This window comes from Protopterus annectens, chromosome 13.part0 (genome assembly GCF_019279795.1).
Source record: "Protopterus annectens isolate FY-2018-M chromosome 13.part0, PAN1.0, whole genome shotgun sequence".
Taxonomy (NCBI): domain Eukaryota; kingdom Metazoa; phylum Chordata; order Ceratodontiformes; family Protopteridae; genus Protopterus; species Protopterus annectens.
Window position 1 is genome coordinate 765,519,485 of NC_056747.1, and position 25,009 is coordinate 765,544,493.

The window sequence follows — 25,009 nt, forward strand, 5'->3', positions numbered from 1 at the left end:
GCTTCTTGCCTCGGGTGGGGGCATTCTGCGGAAAGATTGTCCAAGGCACATGGAATCCCACAGAGACGTCATTGCATATAAATGTCCTGGAAATGAGGGCGGTGCTCCTAGCGTTGCAAGCACTTCACCACGTTCTTCCTTCAGGGACTATTGCGATTCAGACAGACAACATGTCGGTAGTCTGGTATATCAACAAACAGGGAGGAACCAGGTCTTACCCCTTTGTCGAGAGGCCATGAGAGTCTGGGAATGGGCAATTTCCACCAAACGCTTTCTGGTAGCAAAGCACATTCCGGGAAAGTCCAACATCCTTGCGGACAAGCTCAGTCGCACCATTCTTTCTCCACACGAGTGGTCTCTCAATCCTCAAGTAGCGAAGAAGATTTTTGCCGCCTGGGGCAACCCTGTTGTGATCTCTTTGCGGCTCCCACAAACGCCAAATGCGACAATTTCTTCGCTCTGCTTCCCCACCAGGGAGTTCCCGAGATGCTCTGGTGCATGCTTGGCCTCCCGGTCTCCTTTATGCCTACCCTCCACTTCCTCTGATGCAGAGGCTTCTGCAGAAAGCCAACAGTTTGGGGAGCAGAATGATTCTCATTGCCCCGTTCTGGCCTCGTCAACCTTGGTTCCCCTTCGTATGGTCTCACAAAATCAATCCACCCTGGATTCTGGATCCAATTCCGGATCTCATCTCCCACCCTCTGGGAATGTCGGTTCCCAATCTGCGCACCCTGAAGTTGACAGCTTGGCTGCTCCAGTTCCATCCTTGATTAGGACACCCGGTATCTCATCACCGGTCAAGGCCATTTTAGCGGCAGCTCATAAACCTTCCACCAGGCAGGTTTATCGGAGTAAATGGAAGAGATTCTCTATTTGGGCGGTACAGAGAACTTTGGATCCTTTCTCAGCACCTATGTCAGCGGTGCTGGATTTTTTAACAGACCTCTTTCATCAAGGGGCAAGTTCTTCCACGATTAAGGTACAATTGGCAGCTATCTCGCATTATCACATTGGTCATGAGACAGCTCCCCTTATGACGGCGAAATTATGCAAAACATTTCTCAAAGGGATTTTTTTGTTGAGGCCTCCAGTCAAGGAGGTTGTACCACCTTGGGACTTATCGTTAGTTCTGCAAGCCCTTACTGCTCCTCCCTTCGAGCCTGCAGCTTCTACAGATCTAAAGTACCTTTCCTGGAAGACTGCCTTCTTGGTAGCTATCACTTCAGCCAGAAGAGTGTCTGAGCTTCAGGCTCTATGCGTCAAGCCGCCTTACCTTTCTTTCTTCCCTGATAGGGTGTGCCTCAGGACCAATCCATCTTTTCTTCCGAAGGTCTCTTCTGAATCTAATATTAACCAATCAGTCAATTTACCTGTGTTTTTTCCCCAAGTACTCAAACAAAGGAGAATACAAATTGCATTCCTTGGATGTTCATAGACAATTACGTTTTTATATTCACAGAACAGCTGGTCACAGGAAATCAGATCAGCTGTTCGTCTCCTTTGCTAAATTTGCTCTGGGTAAAGCAGTATCTAAAGTCACACTATCTAAGTGGATTGCTAATTGTATTCTGCAGGCATATGACACTTCAGGTAGACCTGCTCCTCAGAGGGTTACGGCTCATTCTACTAGGGCAGTTTCCACGTCAGCCGCCTTTAAGTCCCGTGTAGCATTGGATGATATCTGCGCGGCAGCTACTTGGGCCTCGCCTCATACTTTTATTTCTCATTATAAGGTGGATGTTGTTTCTAGAGGAAGAGCATCCTTTGGCTCAGCGGTTCTCCGAAACATCCTTCCATGACGGCCGCCCAAGATTCAGGTAGCTGGGGACTCTGTCCCACAGGTTGCAGACGAATGAAGTCTGCCTACTTCAGATATAGAAGTTATGTACTCACCATAACGTTCCATCTGAGTAGGCGACTTCAATCGGATGCAACCATCCCCCCCTCCATCCCCCTGACCTTTATAGAGCGAGTATTTATGCTGTTTTCGTGTACTGTAGTCAGTATTTTGAGGCAAACTCAATCTGAGGTCAGTCAGGGCTTGGCAAGGGGTTATGGGTAGGAGGGAGGAGCTAGGAGCTCGGAGCCTAAGCTTTTGAATTGCCGGCTCGGATCCGAGGTCGGATCCGATACCCACAGGTTGCATCCGAATGAAGTCGCCTACTCAGATGGAACGTTATGGTGAGTACATAACTTCTAATTATTATACTCCTGTATACATGGATGTATACAAGTGTATGTTGTTTTGAGGCATATGCAGTACACCACAGTTGATTATATTTCTTTTTTTCTTGTTACATATATCTAAGTATTCTATTGAACACATTTTGTATTGACTGCATGTTTATGTACTTATATATGCATATATATGTACTCATACATATATATTTTTTTATATATAGGTAGATTTACTATTTGTTTAATAATGTTTTCATATGTATTCTTTATACATGCATATTTATCAATACTGAAATGTAATATTGGTATATAGTTCCTTTTCTATTGTAAACTTCTTTCAGGTTTTTTCTTTTGGGCTGAATCATGTTTTCCATTGGTTGGGGGTGGGTATATATAGCCTAATCAGAAATTTGTTTGTGATTATGTTTCACTGAAGAAGGCTGGGTAGCCGAAACCAGTCTGAATAAAGGAATCTTTTAGTTTACTTAATCTATAAGTGTCTTTTGTACTCTCTGTGCTGGCCTTTGGTGTTTGGATTAGTTCATGGTTTGGCCGTGCATTCCGTACTTGCAGAGCATTTGGTTTGTTCTCTCTCCATTGTAAACATCATCTCTAAGAAGCTGCTTTACCTTTTTCATCATATCTACTCCTTGTAGGTCCTGGAAGGCTTGTCTTGTGTATATGAATTTAAGAATTAGGAACATTTGCAATGTCTCTATTCTTTGATCTAACTCCTATTTTATGCCTTTCTGAACCCGTTTTCTAACTTTTTTTGAATATCCTGTTTATATATATATATATATATATATATATATATATATATATATATATATATATTTGATATTTATTAACTGGGAAAGTCTGACTGGGTTAGGAACCCATTTTCACTGGAGGCCGGTGAGAAAAGCTCCATAAAACCAAGTATCAAAATTTACAAAGTATTGAATTAACAATTATTATTATTATTATAAAAATATGCAGAGACATACATGATAGACAACTGGTATACATTTACATAATGATTAAGTTAGCAAAACTAGTAGCTGATTTACAGAGATGATGAGATAATCTGGATTAGCTTTGTAATAATAATAATAATAATACTCTTGTAGCAATAATATATATAACCTGTCTCCCACAAAATAGTTAGAGAAAGGGAGATATAAGGTATATACCTGGTTAAAAGGAGGTATAATGAGAGAAAAGTCTTGTAGAATGTTATAGCAAGGTAAAGCAGAATGTAGTATATTTTTAGAAGGGCTGTAGATGCTAAGAGGGAGTATACTGAAGAGGAGGTGACGGGGAGGGTATGGTGCAATTGTGGGTGGAGTGAGGACATACTGAAGAGGTAGTAGGGAAGTGGGGAAGAAAGTGACAGGATGGAAGGTAGATAAAGTAGTGATGTAGAAGAGAAGGGCTAAGGTGCTTGGACAAGAAGTTGAGAAAGGGAAATATAAAGGTGAGAGGGAGTGAGAGGGGTAGCTGAGTATTTGTGGAACAGGAGCAGATACTTGTTTCTTGAAAGAAATTCTTTAGAGTGAGTTTAAAACTCTTGAGGTTTGAAATTGCTGTGATGTTTACTGGTAAGGCATTCCAGAGTTTTGCGACAGTGTAGGAGTAAATAGTGTAAGGTAATATAAAGGTAGGGGAGTGAGGGGGTAGCTAAGTAGTTTTGCAACGGGGGCCGATACTTAATATATATAAGATATTATGGCATATAAGCTTAAGGGTAACCTTTTTGGCATGACCCCTAATAAGATATGTAGGTATTTTATTTCCTTCTCCCACATTTCCTTTTTATTTACCAACACTATCTGTGTTTTTTCTTGATTTATTTTGTATCCTGATTTGTCCAAAATTTCCCATGACTTACCATTATCTTTCTCCCATTATGATATAGTTAGTAGAACATCATACACAAGTAGGGTTTTCTTCTTCTTTCCATACTCCACCAACATATACTGTCTAATACTGGAATTCTTTATTATCTCTACCTTTGGTTGAATATACATTGCAAATAGTAGAAGCAACACAGGACAGTCCTGCCTTGTCCCCCTTTCAGTCCTTATGGTTCCATAAAGTTTGGGTCCTATTTTTACTCTTGCTTTATACAAATTATTTAACACCCGTGACCACTCTCTAGGGAAGGTTTATTTTACTGCTAAGTTTGCATAGCAAAACCGATCTAACCTTGTCAAATGCTTTTTTTGGCATCTAATGAAATCAGGGATAGCTGTTTCTCAGCATCTTACACATCCTGCATGAACAACAGCATCCTTATCACAATGTTTGATGTCCTATGGCCCACCACAAATCCTGTTTGTTCCCATAGTTCAGATTGGGTGGTATCTTTCCCAGCCTTCCTGCTTGTATCTGCACAAAGCACATGTAACTGTGGTTTAAGATGGAGATTGGCTTGTATGAAGCCTGAGGAGGAGAGGTTCCCCTTCCAGAGATGATCAATCCCTTCTTTATGGATTAGTGCAGTAGCTACTTCTGTTAATGACTCTGAGGAGGAGAGGTTCCCCTTCCATAATTTTGTTAAATAAAACTGTTCATATTTCTATCAGTTCCTCCTTGCGCAGTCCCCATACCTTCATAGGCAGACCATCACTCACAGGAGGCTTCCCCTTCACTATCCTATTCATGCTGTAATCACCTCTTCTCTAAGGATAGGGCTTATTAACCATATCTTTCTTCTTCTTTCCCAATTGCTTTAACTTGGGAAACATCCCTCCCTCTCTTGGGCCCTCTGTGTCACTTTTCTGTAAGACGTCTCCTGAATACAGTGTCTGGTAGTATTCCCTGAATCCTTCTCACATCTCCTGTAAAGTCCTACCTACCTACTCTCCCTTCCCCATTGCTATCTATGTAATATAGTTCCCATTGTCTGTCTTGTATTGTACTGTCTATATCAAATGGCAAGGTCCTCTTCGGTAGCTGTGTCGTTCTTCTCTGTCTCTTATTCCCAAAACCACTAGCTATTAACTTGTATCCTCCTCCTGATAGCTTTTTATGTTCTTCCATTGTGAGACCTGTTTTTTGCAGTGCCATGATCTAGGCCTTGGTTCTCCTCATATAGCCCAGAATTTTATTGCTTTTTTTCTATTGACCAGGCCATTCATATTCCATGATTTGATATTAAATGACACTTCTGCCATAAATCTTTTTATTCTCTCCTATTACCCATCCTGGGTTTTTCTTTTCTTTCTTCTGTTTATTACCTCTCCTTCTCAGTCATTTCATGTAATCCATTTCTATGACAACTACTATCTCCACTCTACATGTTCCTATCATTCTCCTGCCCCTAACACGTCTCTCTGTCTTAACCCCCATTTAACTATGTACATATTTACAGTATTCATTTCCTTTTCTTATAGTTTTCTCCCTCTATTTTGTATGGTCTTTCCTCTGACCCATAACTATGGCAAGGCACTTGTTTGTGTTTAGGTCCCTCGCCTGCTCCACTGAGCCTTTCCTTTTGTGCCTTATTTCCTCTTTAGGTTTTGAATATTTAGTATTCACTTTGTGTTTATTCACTCTATCATTAGCTTTTCTTTTGCCTCTCTCCCTTAATTCAGTCAAGGAATAACTAATGACAGTCCCGTATTCCATTTCCTCTGTTTGCCTCTGATCTTTTTTTTTTTTTTTTTTTCATTTTCTTATCTTTCTCCCCTAGCCTTCACCCATTGAACTTTCACCACCTGTCCTCTCTTTGTCTCTGCCTTAAATATTACTTTATTAGGGAAATAGTCTTGTGACTAACAACACTTGCTGACCTTTTAGCTCCAAGTCTCAAATTTATTAGACTCCGTGTTTGTGACCCTAAGTATCCAATCCTTTCTCCTTTTGACCTTACTATGTGTTGTTTTCTTCTTTCTTGTTTACCTTCCTTGTTATTGTCTTATTCCCCTCTTGTGCCATCATTTCCTCTGTAACTCTGCTTGTTTTTTAAAGTTTTAAGTTTTAAATTCCCCTGCCTTCACTTTTTTGAGTCTTCTGATATTCCTGATTACACTATCACATCTTAACATCACATGCGTCTTCTGTTCTTTTCCTACTGCCCCATCCTTCTCTCCCCTCATTGGAGGTTTAAGCTGTCATTGTCTCCATGACGTTTAGTCACAGTCTTGTAACTGTTAACTCCCTAACTTCTATAATTATTAGTGCGTGTGTGCTACGTCCTCCCATTCATGTGATTCAGTTCCACTTATACCCCTAGCTATGAAAGGCTGAATCTTTTGGATCTGTTTATTCATTTAAACCTGTTTTCTGTCTCACTCTAGATCTATTCTCTTGTGGTATTTTCATGTCAGCTATAAATTTTTATTTCCTGAAACTTCTGGGCACTTCATCTCTCCATTTTCCACAGAATTCTTCACCTTGTTCCTGCAGTCCTAAATCATCCTCCTCAACTGGCCCTGATCTCAGGTTCACAGGTCTCTGCAAACACTGGATTGCCCCTTGCAGATCAGTGAACAACCTCACTGCTCCGTGGAAGATGCATCCTGATCACCATGACTTAACATGACTCAGGAGCTTTCAATTTACGAAGGCTTCCTTCTGTCCAATCCACCATTGATAGAGGTTTTTGCAAGCCTGCCACAGTGTTTGGAATTTTCTGTGCCACAATCTCAGAAAATTTCCCTTTTTTATTCACTTTAGAAGAGCCCTATTAGACTGTTACTGAAATCACAAATTGCAGATGTTATTCTCTCTATAGCTTATTTTTTTATGATATTATTGTACAACTGTGTATATTTATTATATTTATTACATCATTTACTATACTATATTATTTATTAATCTATTTTTGCAGTTGTTACATTTAGCAGTTCGTCTTCTCTGAAACAGTTAATATGTAAATATTCTATGTATTGCACTGTCTTTGGCCTGGAGTATAGTTGAAAATGGTATATGGACAAGGACATCTGTATGGTTTTACAACTAACCAAAAGCCCATGCCTCATGGCTGTTGACTCTTGTAAATGTGATCTACAATGTAGCTCAAATGTAAAAGTCCTAAATACAATAGCTCATACATTTTGCATGAAACCCAATAACCTGAGTGCATACAAGCTGTAAACATATTGACTGAAAGTTGACAAGAATTGTGTAAATAAGTAAAAGTTACAAATGCGTGTGTTTGCTCACCTCTCCTCCTTATTTATATAGTCTCATTCTCATAATCCACATAGTTCTCAGTTATTGAGAGAATTATTCCTAATGAGAGAGGTGGTGATATAAGGAACCATACAGAGACCTCTGAAACTAGGTGGATTATCAGAGTAAGAGTTAATAGAGGAAAGGGCCTTAATGATAGAATACCCTTAAAACCAGTTTTGAAGACTAGGAGGTTGTTCAAATGAAATTAAATTATTTTAATGAAAGACAGAGAAACATATTAAATATATATTTTAATTGTTTTTAACTAATGTATTTTATGTTGCAATGTTTATTACGTATCTATACTTGAAATGTTTTTCCAGTATGACTTTGTACATATTGCAGAATGACTGGTTTTACTTTAAGTGCTAATTACTTCAAGCATTAATTGGTTTGATTTGAATACTGTTTAAATAGAGTTAATTAGGAAGTGTTTGTTTGAAGGTCTGAAGAAGTGATATGGGTATCATGAAAGCGCTTACCTGAGTGAATAAATTTACCTTGGATTTTACCTACGTTTTATTTATTCTTGGACTGTGTTTAAACTAGGACATTCTGTGCCTTGGTTACTTCACCATTTCTTTGTGGATTTTTATGACTTTATTGTACCTTGGTGGAGTATTTATCCTAGCTGTTTCCTGTCTAGCATTTTTTTGAAGGATGGAAACAGTTAACAGAAATGCCCTAAGTGATAGGCATATACCAAAGCTGTTCTAGCTCATGGGCATTGATAATTAGGAAAATTGGGGCATGAATGGCTAGGCTGAAAAAGGCTCTGGTACTGTTATCCTAGTAACCTCCTGTCATCCTATGAGATCTAGTATTATGGTAAGTACATATCTTTCATTTGAGCATTAAAAGATAAAGATATGGAAATGAACAGCAACTTCTGCAAAATGACACCTGTTTCCTCTCTGCAGTACATCTTCTCCTACATCAGAAATTTCCCGTCAGAACTCTTTCAAATATTTTTACTTCACCTGACTCACTGCTCAGATGCTAGCCACAAAGCAGCAAAGAGAAATGCACAGAGGCATTTATTTTCAGACCTGTTTCAGAAATGTGATCATGGAAAGGTAAGGTAAATGTTTCTTAACAAAGCTCCACATGCATAGATGGTTACATTTAAAATGTGTGACCATAAAAGGAAGTGTTTCAAAAATAAAATGTTTTTATTTTGTGTTTTGCTGTCTTTAATATTCTGTTCTATTCTAATGGCAACCGTCTGGAATTGTTTATCTGTTTTCCCCTTACAATATTATGTCCCAGGTCACCGATTCTCAAAGATGAGCTTTGTAAGGCCTTTCCACAGTGGTATGGACTGTTGCAGCAAATAAGATGATGTTACTGTTGTAGCTGTTTTTGGGTAGGATGTAATGATTAAATAAATAATTCAATGCAGATTTGTGGTGACCAGAGTGATATAAAATGGCCAGGTTATATTCTGATGTAGCTCTGATGTAGAATCCTACAGAACCTGCATATATAAAGCAACCCTGACATATTCTAGGATTCACACACTTGCACAAAAGAAAACAGATTCCATAAAGAGTTCCATGTTTTGCAGTTATACTACATTATGCATGTATGGTGGCCGAAAGACAGTTTTGACTTTGTAGTCTGCATATTTGTGTAGTTGCTGTCTTTCTGTTGCCCCTCCTGTGAGCAGTGTTTCAGCCCACCACCCATCCTAGCCATCTATGAAGAACTCTGTGATCTTTTAGTCCATTACTCCCTCAAGTAAGCTGTTCCATTTTTCTCCTACTCTTCCCATGGAAAAAGTACTTCCTGATGTCTAGGCTGAGCATTATACCTTTAATATAGTATAGTAGGTATGCATCTTGTTCTCTCCTCTGTCCTTCACACTGGACCCTAAGTGTCTTGTGCAATCATGTTGTGTATCCCCTTCATGTATCTATCTTCAGCTGAAAATAGACAATTGCTGGAGCCTTTGCTTATAACCATTGACTTCATCTGGTATCCTTTCTTTGTAGTCTCACCTAGCTTAATAGCCTCATCCCTGTATACATACGAAAAGTGACATAGTCCTTCAGCTAGGTCTTGACCAGGAATCTATAGAGAGGTAATATAATCACTCTTTTCCTTTAAGGATACACGCCAGCTTTTTGTTGGCCTTGGCTACAGTTTTTTTTTTTTTCCAGTTGTATCTGGTACTTCATTTCTGCTTTTATTATTACACCAGAGTCTTTTTCGTGGTTTATGATTTTTAGGGACATGGGATCATCACTGACTAAGTAAAGTACTTTGTAATTCCCTGCATTAGACCTTAGATACCATTCTCAGTCAGCTCTGCCAATCTTCTCAAGTCCCTTTGAAGACTTGCTCTCCATCTTCCACTGTCGCCTTTATCTTAACATTATCTGCAGTAGGTTAATCCTGTTCTAAAAGCCAGCTATTATGTATCATACAAAGATGCCAAAGGGCATGGGATCCATGACTGAACCCTTTGAAATGTTACTGACAACTTCTCTTAACTTTGAAAGGATCTTCCTAACTACAGCTATTTTCTTCCTATCATTAAGCCACCCTTTCCGCATTTAGCCCAATTTTCTTCTATTCCAGGTTTGTTCAGTTTGCTTGTTAGGCTCCAGTGATGGAAAGAGTCAAAGGCATGACCAAAGTCAGTATACGTAACACTGACCAGGTTTTCTTTGTAAAAGTTCCAATGCAACCCAATCATAAAACTGACTAATAAAGCTATTTAGTTTATCTGTGGATTAAAAAAGCAGCACACTACATGAGATTACTTAGTGTCAGCGTCTAGTGTTTTTTTTTTCTATTGTTATTCAGTGCCTCTTTTAAAATTAGTTTGACTTCCTACCATATTTTTGCAGTATGGATGCAAATTTGGCAATATTTTCTTGCTTAATAACAAACTATATTATCAGGTGCTTTGCTAATGAGATGAGTGGGATGGACATTTTTATGTTCCTCTTTCTGGGTCTACTTGAACTCATGGAAGCTGAATTTAACTTTCTGTCCTTTAATGACCACAGCAACAATGTAAAAGATACTGTACTAAGTGAAATGCAGGAAAAAATCAACATACAAAAGTGTGTCGGATTGAGCAACTATGCACACTTATATAAATACTGTTAAGTGTTTTCTAGTAGAGCAAGAAGGGAAAGCTCTCCATTACCATTTCCACTCCTCCATACTGATTTATATGACAGCTCTCAGGCTGCGAGACGTAACACCTTGTAGAAGAAAGATTTACAAATATTTACTGTTATCTAGATTTTGAAGTCTCTGAGTTCTATCTCATATACGCACGCATGCACACACACACACCTATATCTATATTATCTATGCACACTCTTTTTGCATACATAATGTTTCTGTGGGAGGCAAACACGTGTGTGTGTGTGTGTGTGTGTGTGTGTGTGTGTGTGTGTGTGTGTGTGTGTGTGTGTGTGTGTGTGTATGTATGTGTGTGTTTATATATATATATATATATATATATATATATATATATATATACATATATGTGTGTTTATTTATTTATTTATATATATATATATATATATATATATATGTGTGTGTGTATGTGTGTTAATGTGTATGTGTATAATGTGTATACACAAATATATATAGTGATCTTGATCTTGGAATGGCCAGAAGATATCTTTAAAGTGCTGGTGAAGGAAAAAGTATCAGTTTCTTGGATGGAGTTCCATACATTGAAATTAACTGTGTGTGTGACTAGACACTCCTAGAAAGAAAATTGTAAAAGCTAAAGGTATCTTTCCTACTTTGACCCTGTCTGCCAATGAGTCCAAAGAAGAGTATTACAATTTTGCCAGAGCTTTTCAAAACTTTTCAGTCTTTACATTCTGCTTTCCGTGCCTCTTCTCATTCAAAAAGGAAAAGGTCTCCTTCACCTTCTCACAGTGACTCCCATTCAGATGCAGAAGAGATTGGACTAGACTTTCCTCCACAGATGTCTTCTTCTGATCCTTTACAGTTAGAGTATAAGGAAAATCTGTCATCAGATTCTCCTATAGAGGAAATATCTTTTTAGACATCATGTGTAAAATGAAGCACTTCTTCCATTGTGAAGAATAAAAAATCACTGATACTCAAAAAAAAAAAAAAAAAAAAAAAGGATACTATGAACATATTCAGGTAAATACACCCACCCAAACCCATAACCACTCCCACTGTCGCTGGTACTCTCAGAACACTTCTAGTGCTGCCTGCTCCAGACAGTCAACTTCCTGTACCTAGAAAGCCTGATAGGCTATAAAAGGCACCTCCTTCCCTCATATTCCTGTTTCATAACCTGTAGTTGATCCATCTGTAAGCCAAGGACACCTAGTGCTAAGCAATTCACCGCTACTTATCCTGTACCTTCAGACAAAGATGGAAGGGCTTTGGATATGTATGGGTAAAAGTCTATATATCTTCTACCTTAGTCTTTAGGACTGTCAAATCTCAAGCTTATATTTCCAGCTATCTGCTAGCAACTTCTGCAAATATGAATAAAACAATTGCTGAGTTATCTTCTACTCAGGAAAATCCATTTTACTTAGCATGGTTTCTTCTCCATCTCAAATAACAAAACGTTCCTTAAAGTCTTCATACAGTGCAGCTGATGCAATGTGCCAAGCAGCTACAACAAGGGTCAGTGATGCGCAGGTATGCTTGGCTTAGATTACAAAATCTTCTGGAGAATGTAAAGGTGCGATTAACTAATGCTTCCTTGGGCAAAGAGGTATTATTTGGTACCTCTTCAGCTGGCATTTTGAAAAAAAATTATCAGTGTGTGAAATTTATCCACGGGGTCAATCAGATTTATCAATCACCTATACCAAAGTACAACAGGATCTACCCCTCCACTCCTGGACTCTTATAGGAAGTTCTTTAAAAAATAAATAAACTAACAAAAGCAGAGTGAATAGGATGAAACACAGCAGATAAAACCATATGGAAGTTTTCATTTGGTAAGCACTTTCGCACCGATTCAGAGGTGCTTCATCAGACCATTAAAATCCAAACAGGAAATCATTAAATACTAGTGCATCACTAATTACATCATCTAATTAGCCAGTTTAATATTCACTAGCTAATTAAATCATTCCAAAAAACACTGCATATAAAAATAAAAATATATATATATTCATATATATATATATATATATATATATATAAAAGCAATCATAAAACATAAAAAGTAAAATCGAATATATGTATATATATATATATATATATATATATATATATATATATATATATATATATATATATACACACACACACACGCACATTTATTTAATTGGTCATGCTTGTAAATAGGGTTTCAAAGTTATACTAGCATTAAGCCCAGGGGGCTTATCTGCATGAAGTCTTATAGTCCATTTAGTTTCACATTGTTCCAGTATATTATTAAAATCACCTAACCATGGACCCTTAACAAGGGTATGGATCACTGAAAAACTAAAAGAGTGATTAGACTCACTATCAATAGTATGTTTTGCTAAAGGACGTCTTTCTCCATCCATTTTCTTAACAGCATTCAAATGTTCTCTTATACGATCTTTGAGAGGGCGAATAGTTTTTCCAACACAGAAACATAGAATGATGGACTTGAATTACAAAGGGCAAGATAAACCACATTGGAAGTACTACAAGTAGCATAAACATTAAAAATAAAACACTCCCTAGTAACTGGATGACAGAAATTAGAAATATTCATAAGGACATTACAAAAATTACAGCTACCACAAGGTATAGTTCCATTCTGATGCTCAGAATCCGCATTACTGTTATTAAAACACAAAAGACATTTTAAATTCTTTCTGTTCTTAAACTGAAAACTAGGTCTTTCACTCACTACATTTTTTATTTTCTCATCACAACAAATAAACCAGTTCTGTTCCACTATCCTTCTAATAACATTATTATCTGCAGAATAATATATATTTAAAGGTAAAGCCAAATCAGCACTTTTATTAATGTTTTAACTGTCTGATTCAACCGAGAAGAAATATATGGTTTTGCTGCCGTATATCTTAGTTTTAACCTGTTCAGTGACCCTATTGATCTCTATATGTCCATAACTACGTTTAATAAATCATTTTGAAAATTCACCATATCATTCTTAAACCCGTTATCATTGTCACTTAATCAAGAAATACGCATCAATTGCCCCTTCATTATATTCTTGAGCAGGGTGCATACTTCATCTATGTAAGAGATTATTTCTTTTACACTGTTTATGATGTAGTCCTGTATTAAAATTTTCATTCATGTCCTTATCAACTTTAACATCTAGGAAATCCATCACGTTAATGGGATACTTCTAAGTAAAAGTTAAACTAGTACTTGTTTGTAAAAAAATCAGAATATTCGCCAAGAGGGTCTATATTAGAAAACCGACTGTTTAGGTGATCGAGCTCCTAAACATCATTCTTCTAATATCGAACCACACAATGTCAAATGTCCCAGGGAAACACATCCCTAGGCCACAATACAAAAAGCATCACTTTACATCTAAATTAAGTAGGGGGCTTCGCCCCCCACACCCCCTAACGTGGGGGGCTGTGCTCCCCCACCCCCCCTAACCAAATATACCAACTCCGAGATCGCTCAACAGTAGGGAAATAGCAAACTCTGGCGAATGGCCAAGGGAAATCTTTCCCTTCGTTAAATCGGCCATTCGCCGTTTCTTGCTTTTGATATTAGAAGATCGATGTTTAGGTGTTCAATCACCTAAACATTCGGTCTTCTAATATAGACCCTCACCAAGAGCAGTAATGGATCCTGTCCATAGAAAAAATATATCGTCCACAAATCTGTGATAAAAGAAGACATATTTACTGTATTCAGAATGTTTAAGCCCTATATTCTCTTCCCAATGTGCCTTTATTCTGAATATAGTAGCAGGAGTTAAACAGAAATGTATAACTGTTACTTATAAGTATTCCAATAATGTGATGGATTTCCTAGATGTTAAAGTATATAAGGACATGAATGGACATTTTAATGCAGGGCTACATGTTAAACAGTGTGAAAGAAATAATCTGTTACATAGATGAAGTATACACCCCCCTCATGTGTATAAGAATATAATGAAGGGGCAATTAATGCGTATTTCTCGATTAAATGACAGTGATGACAGATTTAAGAATGATATGGTGAATTTTCAAAAGGATTTATTAAATTGTAGTTATGGACATATAGAGATCAGTAAGGTCACTGAACAGGTTAAAACTTTAAGATATACTGCAGCAAAACCATGGTTGAATCAGAAAGTTTCAGACAGTAATAAAAGTGCTGATTTGGCATTACTTTTAAATATACATTATACAGATATTAATGTTATTAGGACAGTTAAACAGAACTGGTTTATTCTTTGTTCTGATGAGAAAATAAAAAAAATTTAGTGGGTGAAAGACCTAGTTTTCAGTTTAAGACTGAAAGAATTTGAAACGTCTTTTGTGTTTTAATAACAGTAATGCTGATTCTAAGCATCAGAATGGAACTATACCTTGTGGTAGCTGTAATTTTTGTAATGTCCTTATGAATATTTCTAATTTCTGTCATCCAGTTACTAGGGAGTGTTTTATTTTTAATGTTTATGCTACTTGTAGTACTTCCAATGTAGTTTATCTTGCCCTTTGTAATTTATGTCCATCATTCTATGATGGAAAAACTTATTCGCCCACTCAAGGATCATATAAGAACATTTGAATGCTGTTAAGAAAATGGATGGGGATGGAAATGCTTTAGCGAAACATATTATTGATAGTGGGTCTGATCATTCTTTTAGTTTTTCAGTGATCCATACCCTTGTTAAGGGTCCATGGTTAGGTGATCTTAATATACTGGAACAATGTGAAAATAAATGGATTATAAGACTTCATGCAGATAAGCCCCTGGGCTTAATGCTAGTATACCTTTGAAACCCTATTTACAAGCACGACCAATTAAATAAATGTGTGTGTGTGTGTGTGTGTGTGTGTGTGTGTATATATATATATATATATATATATATATATATATATATATATTTCATTTTATTTTTTATGTTTTATGATTGCTTTTATAGATATATGAATGTATAGATTTTTATTTTTATCTTTATATGTAGTGTGTTTTGGAATGATTTAATTAGCTAGTGAATATTAAATTGGCTAATTAGATGATGTAATGGGTGATGTACTAGTATTTAATGATTTCCTGTGTGGATTTTAATGGTCTGATAAAGTACCTCTGAATGGGTGCGAAAGCACTTACCAAATAAAAACTTCCAAATGGTTTATCTGCTGTGTTTCGTCCTATTTACTCTGCTTTTATTAGTTTATTGATTGGATTTATTGTGTGGCTTGGGACGTTTATCCAGTGTGCTGTACCATTTTATTTATTTTATTGTTTTTGGATATTCTTTGGTACTTTCCTGGAACATGGCAGTAGGCTTTAGTATAGAGTTGAACTATAATCCTAATGCTTCGGGTGTGGTGCTTTAACGTACTGATGTTATAGGAAAGTTGCTATGATTCGTGTTGCTGTGTTTCGTCCTATTTACTCTGCTTTTATTAGTTTATTTATTGGATTTATTGTGTGGCTTGGGACGTTTATCCAGTGTGCTGTACCATTTTATTTATTTTATTGTTTTTGGATATTCTTTGGTACTTTCCTGGAACATGGCAGAAGGCTTTAGCTTAGAGTTGAACTATAATCCTAATGCTTCGGGTGTGGTGCTTTAACATACTGATGTTATAGGGAAGTTGCTACGTGTTGATCGCAACCCACTTCTTGAAACTGATTTATGTAACAGTATACAACCTGAACAGGTTCAGTATGACTCTGAATTGGTTTTCTCCTTGATTAAAGATTTTGGAAACTGTTTAAATACAAGAAATCTCAGTGGCAACGTATGTACTTTGAAGCCTTCCTTTCTTATAAGGTGGTGCTTAGAGAACCGAGAATTCTAAAAATGTCTTCTCAAGCTGAATCTTGCCCTAGTTTACTTAGAAATGGCACCAGTTAAATCTAGAAACAAGTGCTAATTATCTTAAACTGCTAATAGAATACTCTTTGCTTTCTGAGAAGAGCTTGTTGAGTAGTATAAATAAATTACAAGCTCAACTAAGAGATGCACTTCCGGCAAATATTTATAAACATAAGTCCAATGATATTTTTTCACTTGTTTCCTGGCTAGCACACCATCTACAGCTGCAGAAGCGGCACAAACTAGAGAGAGATTTGAATGATTTCTCTACTGGCTCCATGTTTGTTTGGCCTCATATGAATCAGCATGTGATAAATAACATGAAAGTGAGAATGTGACTCAGGATAGTTCGCTTCTGGTTGCATCATCTAAGAAAGTACATAAGACTGTTTCTAATCCTGTTCCTACTACAAATGCGAGTGTCACAGAAGGGGTGTCTTCGCATAACATTGATCCACCAGTAGTGAGACGGAAGGAGAGGGTTGTAACCAATAACAAAGAGTTTTTTTTCATCCCCTCCTCTTTCGATAAGGAAAATGGAATTCAATCAGTGGAGCAGGTCTTGGAATCGACTACATAAGTGACACCTTTCCTCAAAAGACCAGAATCTCTACAAAGATATCAAAAAGATGTGGGAACCATGTCAGAGACAGTAGTTTTTAACCTTTCCTCCTACGAATTGACTGAACATGAGATAAAAGTTCTAGAAAAAGGTTTGTCATTTATTCCAACTGCACAAGCGGATTTTGCTTCAACAATTATTGATTTATGCATGTTCACACGAAATGTTATGGTTAAAAGTGCTTTTAATAATTATATAGACAATGTAATTTTGCCTTTTAAGAAACCTAGTTTATGGTCACCTGCACTTTCTCTGGCAGTTGAAACCTTTTTAAATGTTTGTGCATGACAGGTATCTGAAGCATTAACTTTGATTAAAGCGGATTCTAATGTCAAAGCTTCTATGTTTAATAATTTAAATTCAAATGAACGTTATAACCTTCAGCATAATGACACTATATCTATAAGACCTGCTGATAAAGGGAAAGCTGTTGTAGTTTTAGACAGGAAGTGGTATTTAGAGGCTATGACTGAATTGTTAAGCGATGTTCAAGTATATAAAATTGTTTATATTTATGATATTCACAAAGTTTGTGAAAATGTTTATAATACCTTGAATGAGTGTTTATTAAGCAATGCTATTAGTCGTTACTTATTTAATTATTTGTTGGTGCTACATTCAACAGTTCCAGTACTGAATGGTCTTCCTAAATTACATAAAGACCCTCATAGACCACCTATGAGACATATAGTCTCAGGTAGGGAGTGGGTTACTCGACCACTATCGCTATATGTTGAAAAGAATTTGAAGGTGGTGTTGAAATGTCCTGTACATGTCCTATTTAATACAAAAAAGTTTTTATGTGATTTATATGAATGTGTTAGTTCTCTGAGTTCTAACCAACGTTCTAGTTGTTTGTTAGTATCTATGGACGTGAATTCTTTATTCACCGTTATTCCCCATGATTTGGGGATTTCTGCTATTGGTTCATATTTAAAGTCTCATAGCTCTTTAGATATCAAGAAAATTGACTTGAGGTGTTTGTTAATGGAGATGATCCACGAAAATAATATATTTCTGTTTAACTCCTGCTACTATATTCAGAATAAAGGTGTAACTATGGGCACGTCATGCCCCAATAGCTACGCCAGTATAGTTAGGCAAATTGGGAAGATAATATAGCCCTTAAACATTATGAATACAGTAAATATGTCTGCTTTTATCACAGATTTGTGGACAGTATATTTTTTCTATGGATGGGATCCATTACTTCTCTTGATGAATATATTGATTTTTTTTTACAAACAAGTACTAGTTTTTTAACTTTTACTTATAAGTATTTCAATAACGTGATGGATTTCCTGGATGTTTAAGTTTATAAGGACATGGATGGAAATTTTAATACAGGGCTACATGTTAAACAGTGTAAAAGAAATAATCTCTTACATAGATGAAGTATGCACCCCCCTCATGTGTATAAGAATATAATGAAGGGGAAATTAATGCGTATTTCTCAATTAAATGACAATGATGAGAGGTTTAAGAATGATATGGTGAATTTTCAAAAGGATTTATTAAATTGTAGTTATGGACATATAGAGATCAATAGGGTCACATAACAGGTTAAAACTTTAAGATATACAGCAGTGAAACCATATATTTCTTGGTTGAATCAGACAGTTTAAAACATTAATAAAAGTGCTGATTTGGCTTTACCTTTAAATATACATTATTCTACAGGTAATAATGTTATTAGAAGGATAGTTGAACATAACTGGTTTATTTGTTGTGATGAGAAAATAAAAAATGTAGTGAGTGAAAGACCTAATTTTCAGTTTAAGAACAGAAAGAATTTAAAATGTCTTTTGTGTTTTAATAACAGTAATGCTGATTCTGAGCATCAGAATGGAACTATACCTTGTGGTAGCTGTAATTTTTGTAATGCCCTTATGAATATTTCTAATTTCTGTCATCCAGTTACTAGGGAGTGTTATATTTTTAATGTTTATGCTACTTGTAGTACTTCCAATGTGGTTTATCTTGCCCTTTGTAATTCATGTCCATCATTCTATGATGGAAAAACTTATTCGCCCACTCAAGGATCATATAAGAACATTTGAATGCTGTTAAGAAAATGGATGGGAATAGAAGCGCTTTAGCGAAACATATTATTGATAGTGGGTCTGATCATTCTTTTAGTTTTTCAGTGATCCATACCCTTGTTAAGGGTCCACAGTTAGGTGATCTTAATAATATACTGGAACAATGTGAAAATAAATGGATTATAAGACTTCATGCAGATAATCCCCTGGGCTTGATGCTAGTATACCTTTGAAACCCTATTTACAAGCACAACCAATTAAATAAATGTGTGCTTATATATTTGATTTTATTTTTTATGTTTCATGTTTTATGATTGCTTTTATATATATATATATATATATATATATATATATATATATATATATATATATATATTTTATCTTTATATGCAGTGTTTTTTGGAATGATTTAATTAGCTAGCGAGTATTAAATTGGCTAATTAGATGATGTAATGGGTGATGCACTAGTATTTAATGATTTCCTGTGTGGATTTTAATGGTCAGATGAAGTATCTCTGAATGGGTGCGAAAGCGCTTACCATATAAAACTTCCATATGGTTTATCTGCTGTGTTTCATCCTTTTCACTCTGCTTTTCATAGGTTCATAGGTGTGTACTAGGTTAATGGTCCTGGAGCCTTTAAAAGCCTAGCACATAGAACTGCCCTGGCATTGTACCACCCGTTGCTAGTTCACAGTAACTCTATCAAGTAGAGCCACTGGACTGATCCCTGGAGTAGCTTTTTATTACCCATCCACTCATCAAGGTTTTGCTTGAAGAGGGCTAGTGCGGTGCTCTGCTTGACATGTATGGGAAGTCTATTCCAGAGCATGGGTAGTCTCTGGGTTATGAACCTGTCCCACCAGCATGTTCTGTTGATTGTGGTAATGAGGTTGACGTCTCTGGAGCGTGTGTTGCGGAGGGATTTGGATTTTTTTTTAGATGTAGCATTTCTAAAAGAGCTGGGTCAGACATGGCTTTGCAAGTCAAGCAGAGATCGCCTCTTAGACAATATGAGAGAGAGAATAACTGGAGTTTTTTTGAGTCTGTCCGTGTGGGACATATGTTTAAGGCTTAGGATCCTCTTCGTGAGGTACTGTTGTAGGTCTCTAGTGAGGTACATGCCAAATGGGGCATTATACTCTATGATTGGTCTAATGAGGGAAGAGTAGAGAGAAATGATGACCCCTTTCATCCTGGGTGCAAAAACCTTGGTAATGAGATGTGCCACATAGAAGGACTTTCTGACCACAGTGGCAATGTCGTGGTCGAGAAAGAGGTTGCTGTCAACCTGTGTCCCCAGATCTCTTATAACGATGTCGGTGTTCAGTGGGCTACAATTGATGTGGTAATTAGTGGGCACTGAGTTTTTCCCAGAGGGAATGACTACCCATTTTCTTGGCATTAAGCTTAAGGCCATGGTTTTGACACCAGTCATTAGTCTCAGTGAGGCCTTTCTGTAGGATGTCTGCATAACTTGGGGAGCTAATAATGGCCCCCAGCTTGCAGCCATCTGTGAATTTGGTCAGCCAGAGTCACTCCATGTTGGCCTGGACTTCTGAGAAGTAGATGTCAAACAGGAGAGGACCCAGGACCGATTCCTCTCCCTTATTAGTTTATTCATTGGATTTATTGTGTGGCTTGGGACGTTTCTCCAATGTGCTGTACCATTTTATTTATTTTATAGTTGTTTAAACAATCCCAACTGAAATCTATGAAACAGTAATACAAGAAACAGTGTCAGAGTCATTCAAAGAAAAAAGGAGGTGTAGCTCAGGTGCAATCATAGTCCAAGAAAAATGCAGGGCTATCTTTTTCTGTCCCTCACCCCTGGGTGCTGGAAATTTAACAGAATGGATATAAGTGACATTTGAACTTGGGAGTTCCTGTACACCCAGAAAGTCAAACCCATCTCTTCCCTGTCATCCTTTCTCTTATATTATCTCAAGGCATCATACCATTTCCAAAATCTTAGCAGGGAAAATAATTTTGTTCAAGAGTATTTCTACTACCCAAAAAGGAGGAGCCTGGAGAATTGTACTGGACTTGTCTTTCCTCAATCTCTTCATAAAAGTTCCCGAATTCAGAATGCACCCCCTTCAGTCCTTTTTTTTTCCTTTGTATACCTCCTATGTGCATTTTGGTGACTTTGGATCTCAAAAATGGTTATCATCTCGTATCCAATTCACAAGGGCTTTTCTACTTCTGATTCACATTTTTAGTTTTTCTTCTTTACCCATTTGTCTTTTCACAGTTCCAAGGGTATTCACAAAATGTCTTAACACCAGTAATTGCTTTTCGCAGAATACAGAGTATTCAAATTGTTCCCTACTTAGGCACTCGCCTTATTTTTTATGAACCTTTATTACCATAAAAATTCAACAACTTTAACATTTCATGTGACAGCAAGCCAATCTTTTAGTAGCAATTAACAGAAACTAAAACCCTGTATGAACAGAATATTTTCTGCATATTAATTTAGTTAGGGTGCTCACAATTATTCCAGTGCTAACATTTTACCATAATGAAAAGCTATCTAATACAGGCCTGAATCATTTGGTCTGTTGGAGAACACCTGTTCTCTAGTCATCCTAGTGGGGTCCTTCACACTTATTGCAGTTTCAGTTATTTTTTTCCCATTAGCCAGCTTTTCAATTTCTCCAATTGTTGTCTAAGTCTTTCCTCCCGAGAGGCCATTTTCTTCATCTTGTTGAATATCTGAGGTAGTTTCTATTGCATCTTGTATATCTGGTCGGGGTCTCAGTCCTCCATTTTCTAGTGATTGCTTTCATTGCAAGCAGAATTGTTGTGGACAGTAATGTAGATTGCCCCGGTGTCGAATCATTTTCTGGGGATATTCCTAGAAGCAGTGAACCCTTTATTAAACTTACTTCCCTCACGATAGCTTCTTTGACTAACTCCTGAAACTGTGTTTTAAATGGTCTTAAAACTACTCTGTCCCAAAGAAATGTGTTCCTGGTACCTCTCACCTGATTGTCATATCTGCAGCATTTATCTGAAGATTCTGGGGTACACATGTTGGATTTTTGCTAGAGTATAAAAATGTTTATGGAGACACTTCCATGTAAAAATCTTAAATCTCTTACTATTCATTGCAAATCTTGTCAAAGTGCATGTCTTTTGCCAGTTTTCACACAAGATTTTCCTTTCCTAGGTTATTTTCTAGGTGTTTAGTACTCCCTTGTTTATATGTATCAGCTTTCCATGTATCGCACTATGTATTCTTTCTGACTATTTCCCAGAATATTCTAGTATCCAGGTATAGGTCCATCAGCCCTACTTTTCTGTTTTTGTCTTTGGGAAAATATCTTGCTTTTTAGCTATGATTATTTTCTTATATTCTAAACTAACATATCATTCAAGTTGTATCTTCTTTTTGCCGTTTCCCACCTCATTCAGTCCTTCTCTTCCCTAATTTAATTCTAAAATTTAATTGGTGTTTCCCAGCTTCTCCAATTTCTGTCCATTCCACCATCAATCACCAACTTATCTGTGTCTCTATAGGTATGATAAAACTCATCCACAGCTTTGTTTCCTGTTTTCTGGTTTATTGAATCCCTTACTCTTACAAACGTGTTTGTATAAGTGTCCCCTGCATTCAGATTTCCCAAGCTTATCCCACAAATCTAGTTTCCTATTCAGCCCCTTTAGTTGAAGTGTAGGTAATACCGAGCATTTCCATTTAACCTCATAATTTGTTGCAGTAAGAGTAAAAGCACTCAATTTGTGCTGCTTTAAAATATTTATAACGGCTTGGTAGCCCAAGACCTCCTTAGTTTTGGTCATTGTCAGTCTTTCCCAGGATATCCTTGATTTTTCCTCTCCCATATAAAATCTGTCGACATGTTTTTTTATTGCTACAGTATAGCTTTTCATAGAAATCCATGGAAATGCTTGAAAGTTGTAGAGCCATAATGGTAACATAAGTATATTTATGGCTCGAACTTTTTGATATATTTCTCAGTTTAACATCTTCCATTGCCTCAACTTGAGCTTCATTCTGTCTATATACATATTCTAAGTTCAAATCATGCTAGCTTCCAACTTATATGGGCATAACCTATACTCCTAGATATTTAAATTTCTCATCCTTCCACAAGTCCGGATATTTTGTTAGCATCTCTGGGTTAGGCACATCATTTATCATTACAACTTTAGCCTTCTCTTTGTTAACCTTGTATCCAGAAAGATTACCAAACTTCGTAATAACCTCAGATAAGACATCCATCTCCCTAGAAGGCTCCTCTAAAAATATTAATGTATCATCTGCATAAGCTGCAATTTTATGTTCCTTTCCTATTCTGTAACCTCTTACATTTGATGTTCGTATTGCATCTGTCTGAGGTTCAAAATACAGAGCAAATAATATCAGGGACAATGGGCTGCATTGCCTAGTACCTGTTATTTCCAAGTAATGAGCTAGCCCTGCTTGAGTTTTTAATTCTGGTGGTAGTACTAGAGTACAACTCAAAGCTACCTCTACAAAATTCTGTCCCATTCCAAATGCCAGTAGAGTTTTTTTACATATTTTCATTCTATACTATTTGATTGCTTTTTCAGCATCAAATCTTAAACATGATTCTGGCATTTTGTATTGGTATAGTAACCCTCCTGATATTGTCAAATATTTCCCTACCTTTAATGAATCCCATTTGCTCTGGATTTACAAATGAGGTAATGACTTTTCCTAATTTGCTAATATGGCCGTAAATATTTTATACACATGGTTAAAACTGAAATAGCCCTATATGAGAAAATACTTATTTTGCCTTGCCTGCTTACATGAATAAGGGGGCTAGACCGCTGAAAGTGTTCTGATTAATAAGTTTATAAACAACCAAAAGGCACTGACTCGTCTGTCATTGCCTTTTGGTTGTTTATAAGTGTATTTCGGCACTGGTTCTCTTTTTAGTTGATTTAAAAGGTTTAGCCAAAACCCACACAAATGTGAACTCCCCTTTTCCATATTTTTATAGGGAGCCCAACTAATCTTGGGGTTTTGCTCAGTTTTAACTGATTGATTACTTCTCTAACCTCATTTGCTAAACAGGGCTTTACCAAATATGCATCTTGTTCTGGAATAAGTCTTGATAGATTTAGTTGGCCCAGAAAACATGTAATCCCATTTTATTTGCATGGATCACATTCTTTTTCATCTGATATAAAGTTTTAAAAAATAGTCTAAACTCTTGAAGGATTTCCTTTAGCTTTGTTATTGTAATTGTCAAAGTCAGTGATCTTAACACTGATTCTGTGTTTTTAGAGCATTTCTCCCTGGGCTTCTGCTGAAAATTGGCTTAGTTCCAAGTTGGACTTTCCCGGTAAACAAATGTTAAATAAATAAATAATTTTGCCACAATCTGTTTAGTTTTTTTTTTTTTTTGTTGTTGCTGCAGCCTGATAGCTAGCATATGCTGATACCTAGGGAATTTGTTAAGTAACTTTCTCTCTTTCCTGAACTGCAGATGTCCCACTGCTTTTATGATAGTTCTGGTCATTTTTGTCTTTCTGTTCTAACTCCCAAGTTCTTTTGTTCCCTTGATTTCACTCTTTCTTCTAATAGACTGACTTCATCTAACATGCACTGTGGCTGTGATCTGATCTGTATTTGTGACCAGTCTTCTTGTATGTAACTGAACTTCATTTCTGGTCTAATTATTTCTTCATTTATAACCCAAATTCATTTTAGCTCATTTTGTAAGTGATCATCCAGTTGTCTGGTAAATGAGCCCTTATTTAAGTAATAATTTAGAACTCTCCAATGTATTTCTCTTTTCTTTACATAAAAGTTTGTAAGTTCCACCATTACTGGCATGTGTTCATACAACCCTAATCAGATAATCTGAAGGTCATTTACCAGATATTTATATTCCTTAAAAATATATGCTCTATCCAGTCTGGATCTGGCCCAGGTACTATATTTATCTGATTTACAGTTATATGGAGGAGTAACCTAGCTCTTATTATCTACTTCAACCATCTCAAAGTTTTTCAGGTAACAGTCAA

The 25,009-nt window shown here is 36.6% G+C and overlaps 1 protein-coding gene across 4 annotated transcripts in view; it reads left to right on the forward strand.

The window, feature by feature from the left end:
- EFCAB5 (EF-hand calcium binding domain 5) overlaps positions 1 to 25,009 on the forward strand; it is a 1,692,224-nt gene that overhangs the window by 659,906 nt on the left and 1,007,309 nt on the right. For all 4 annotated transcript variants that reach the window (XM_044054470.1, XM_044054473.1, XM_044054471.1 and 1 more), the window contains one exon: positions 8,265 to 8,420. In XM_044054470.1, coding sequence (XP_043910405.1) covers positions 8,265 to 8,420 — 156 coding nt within the window. The remainder of the gene's footprint in view (positions 1 to 8,264; positions 8,421 to 25,009) is intronic.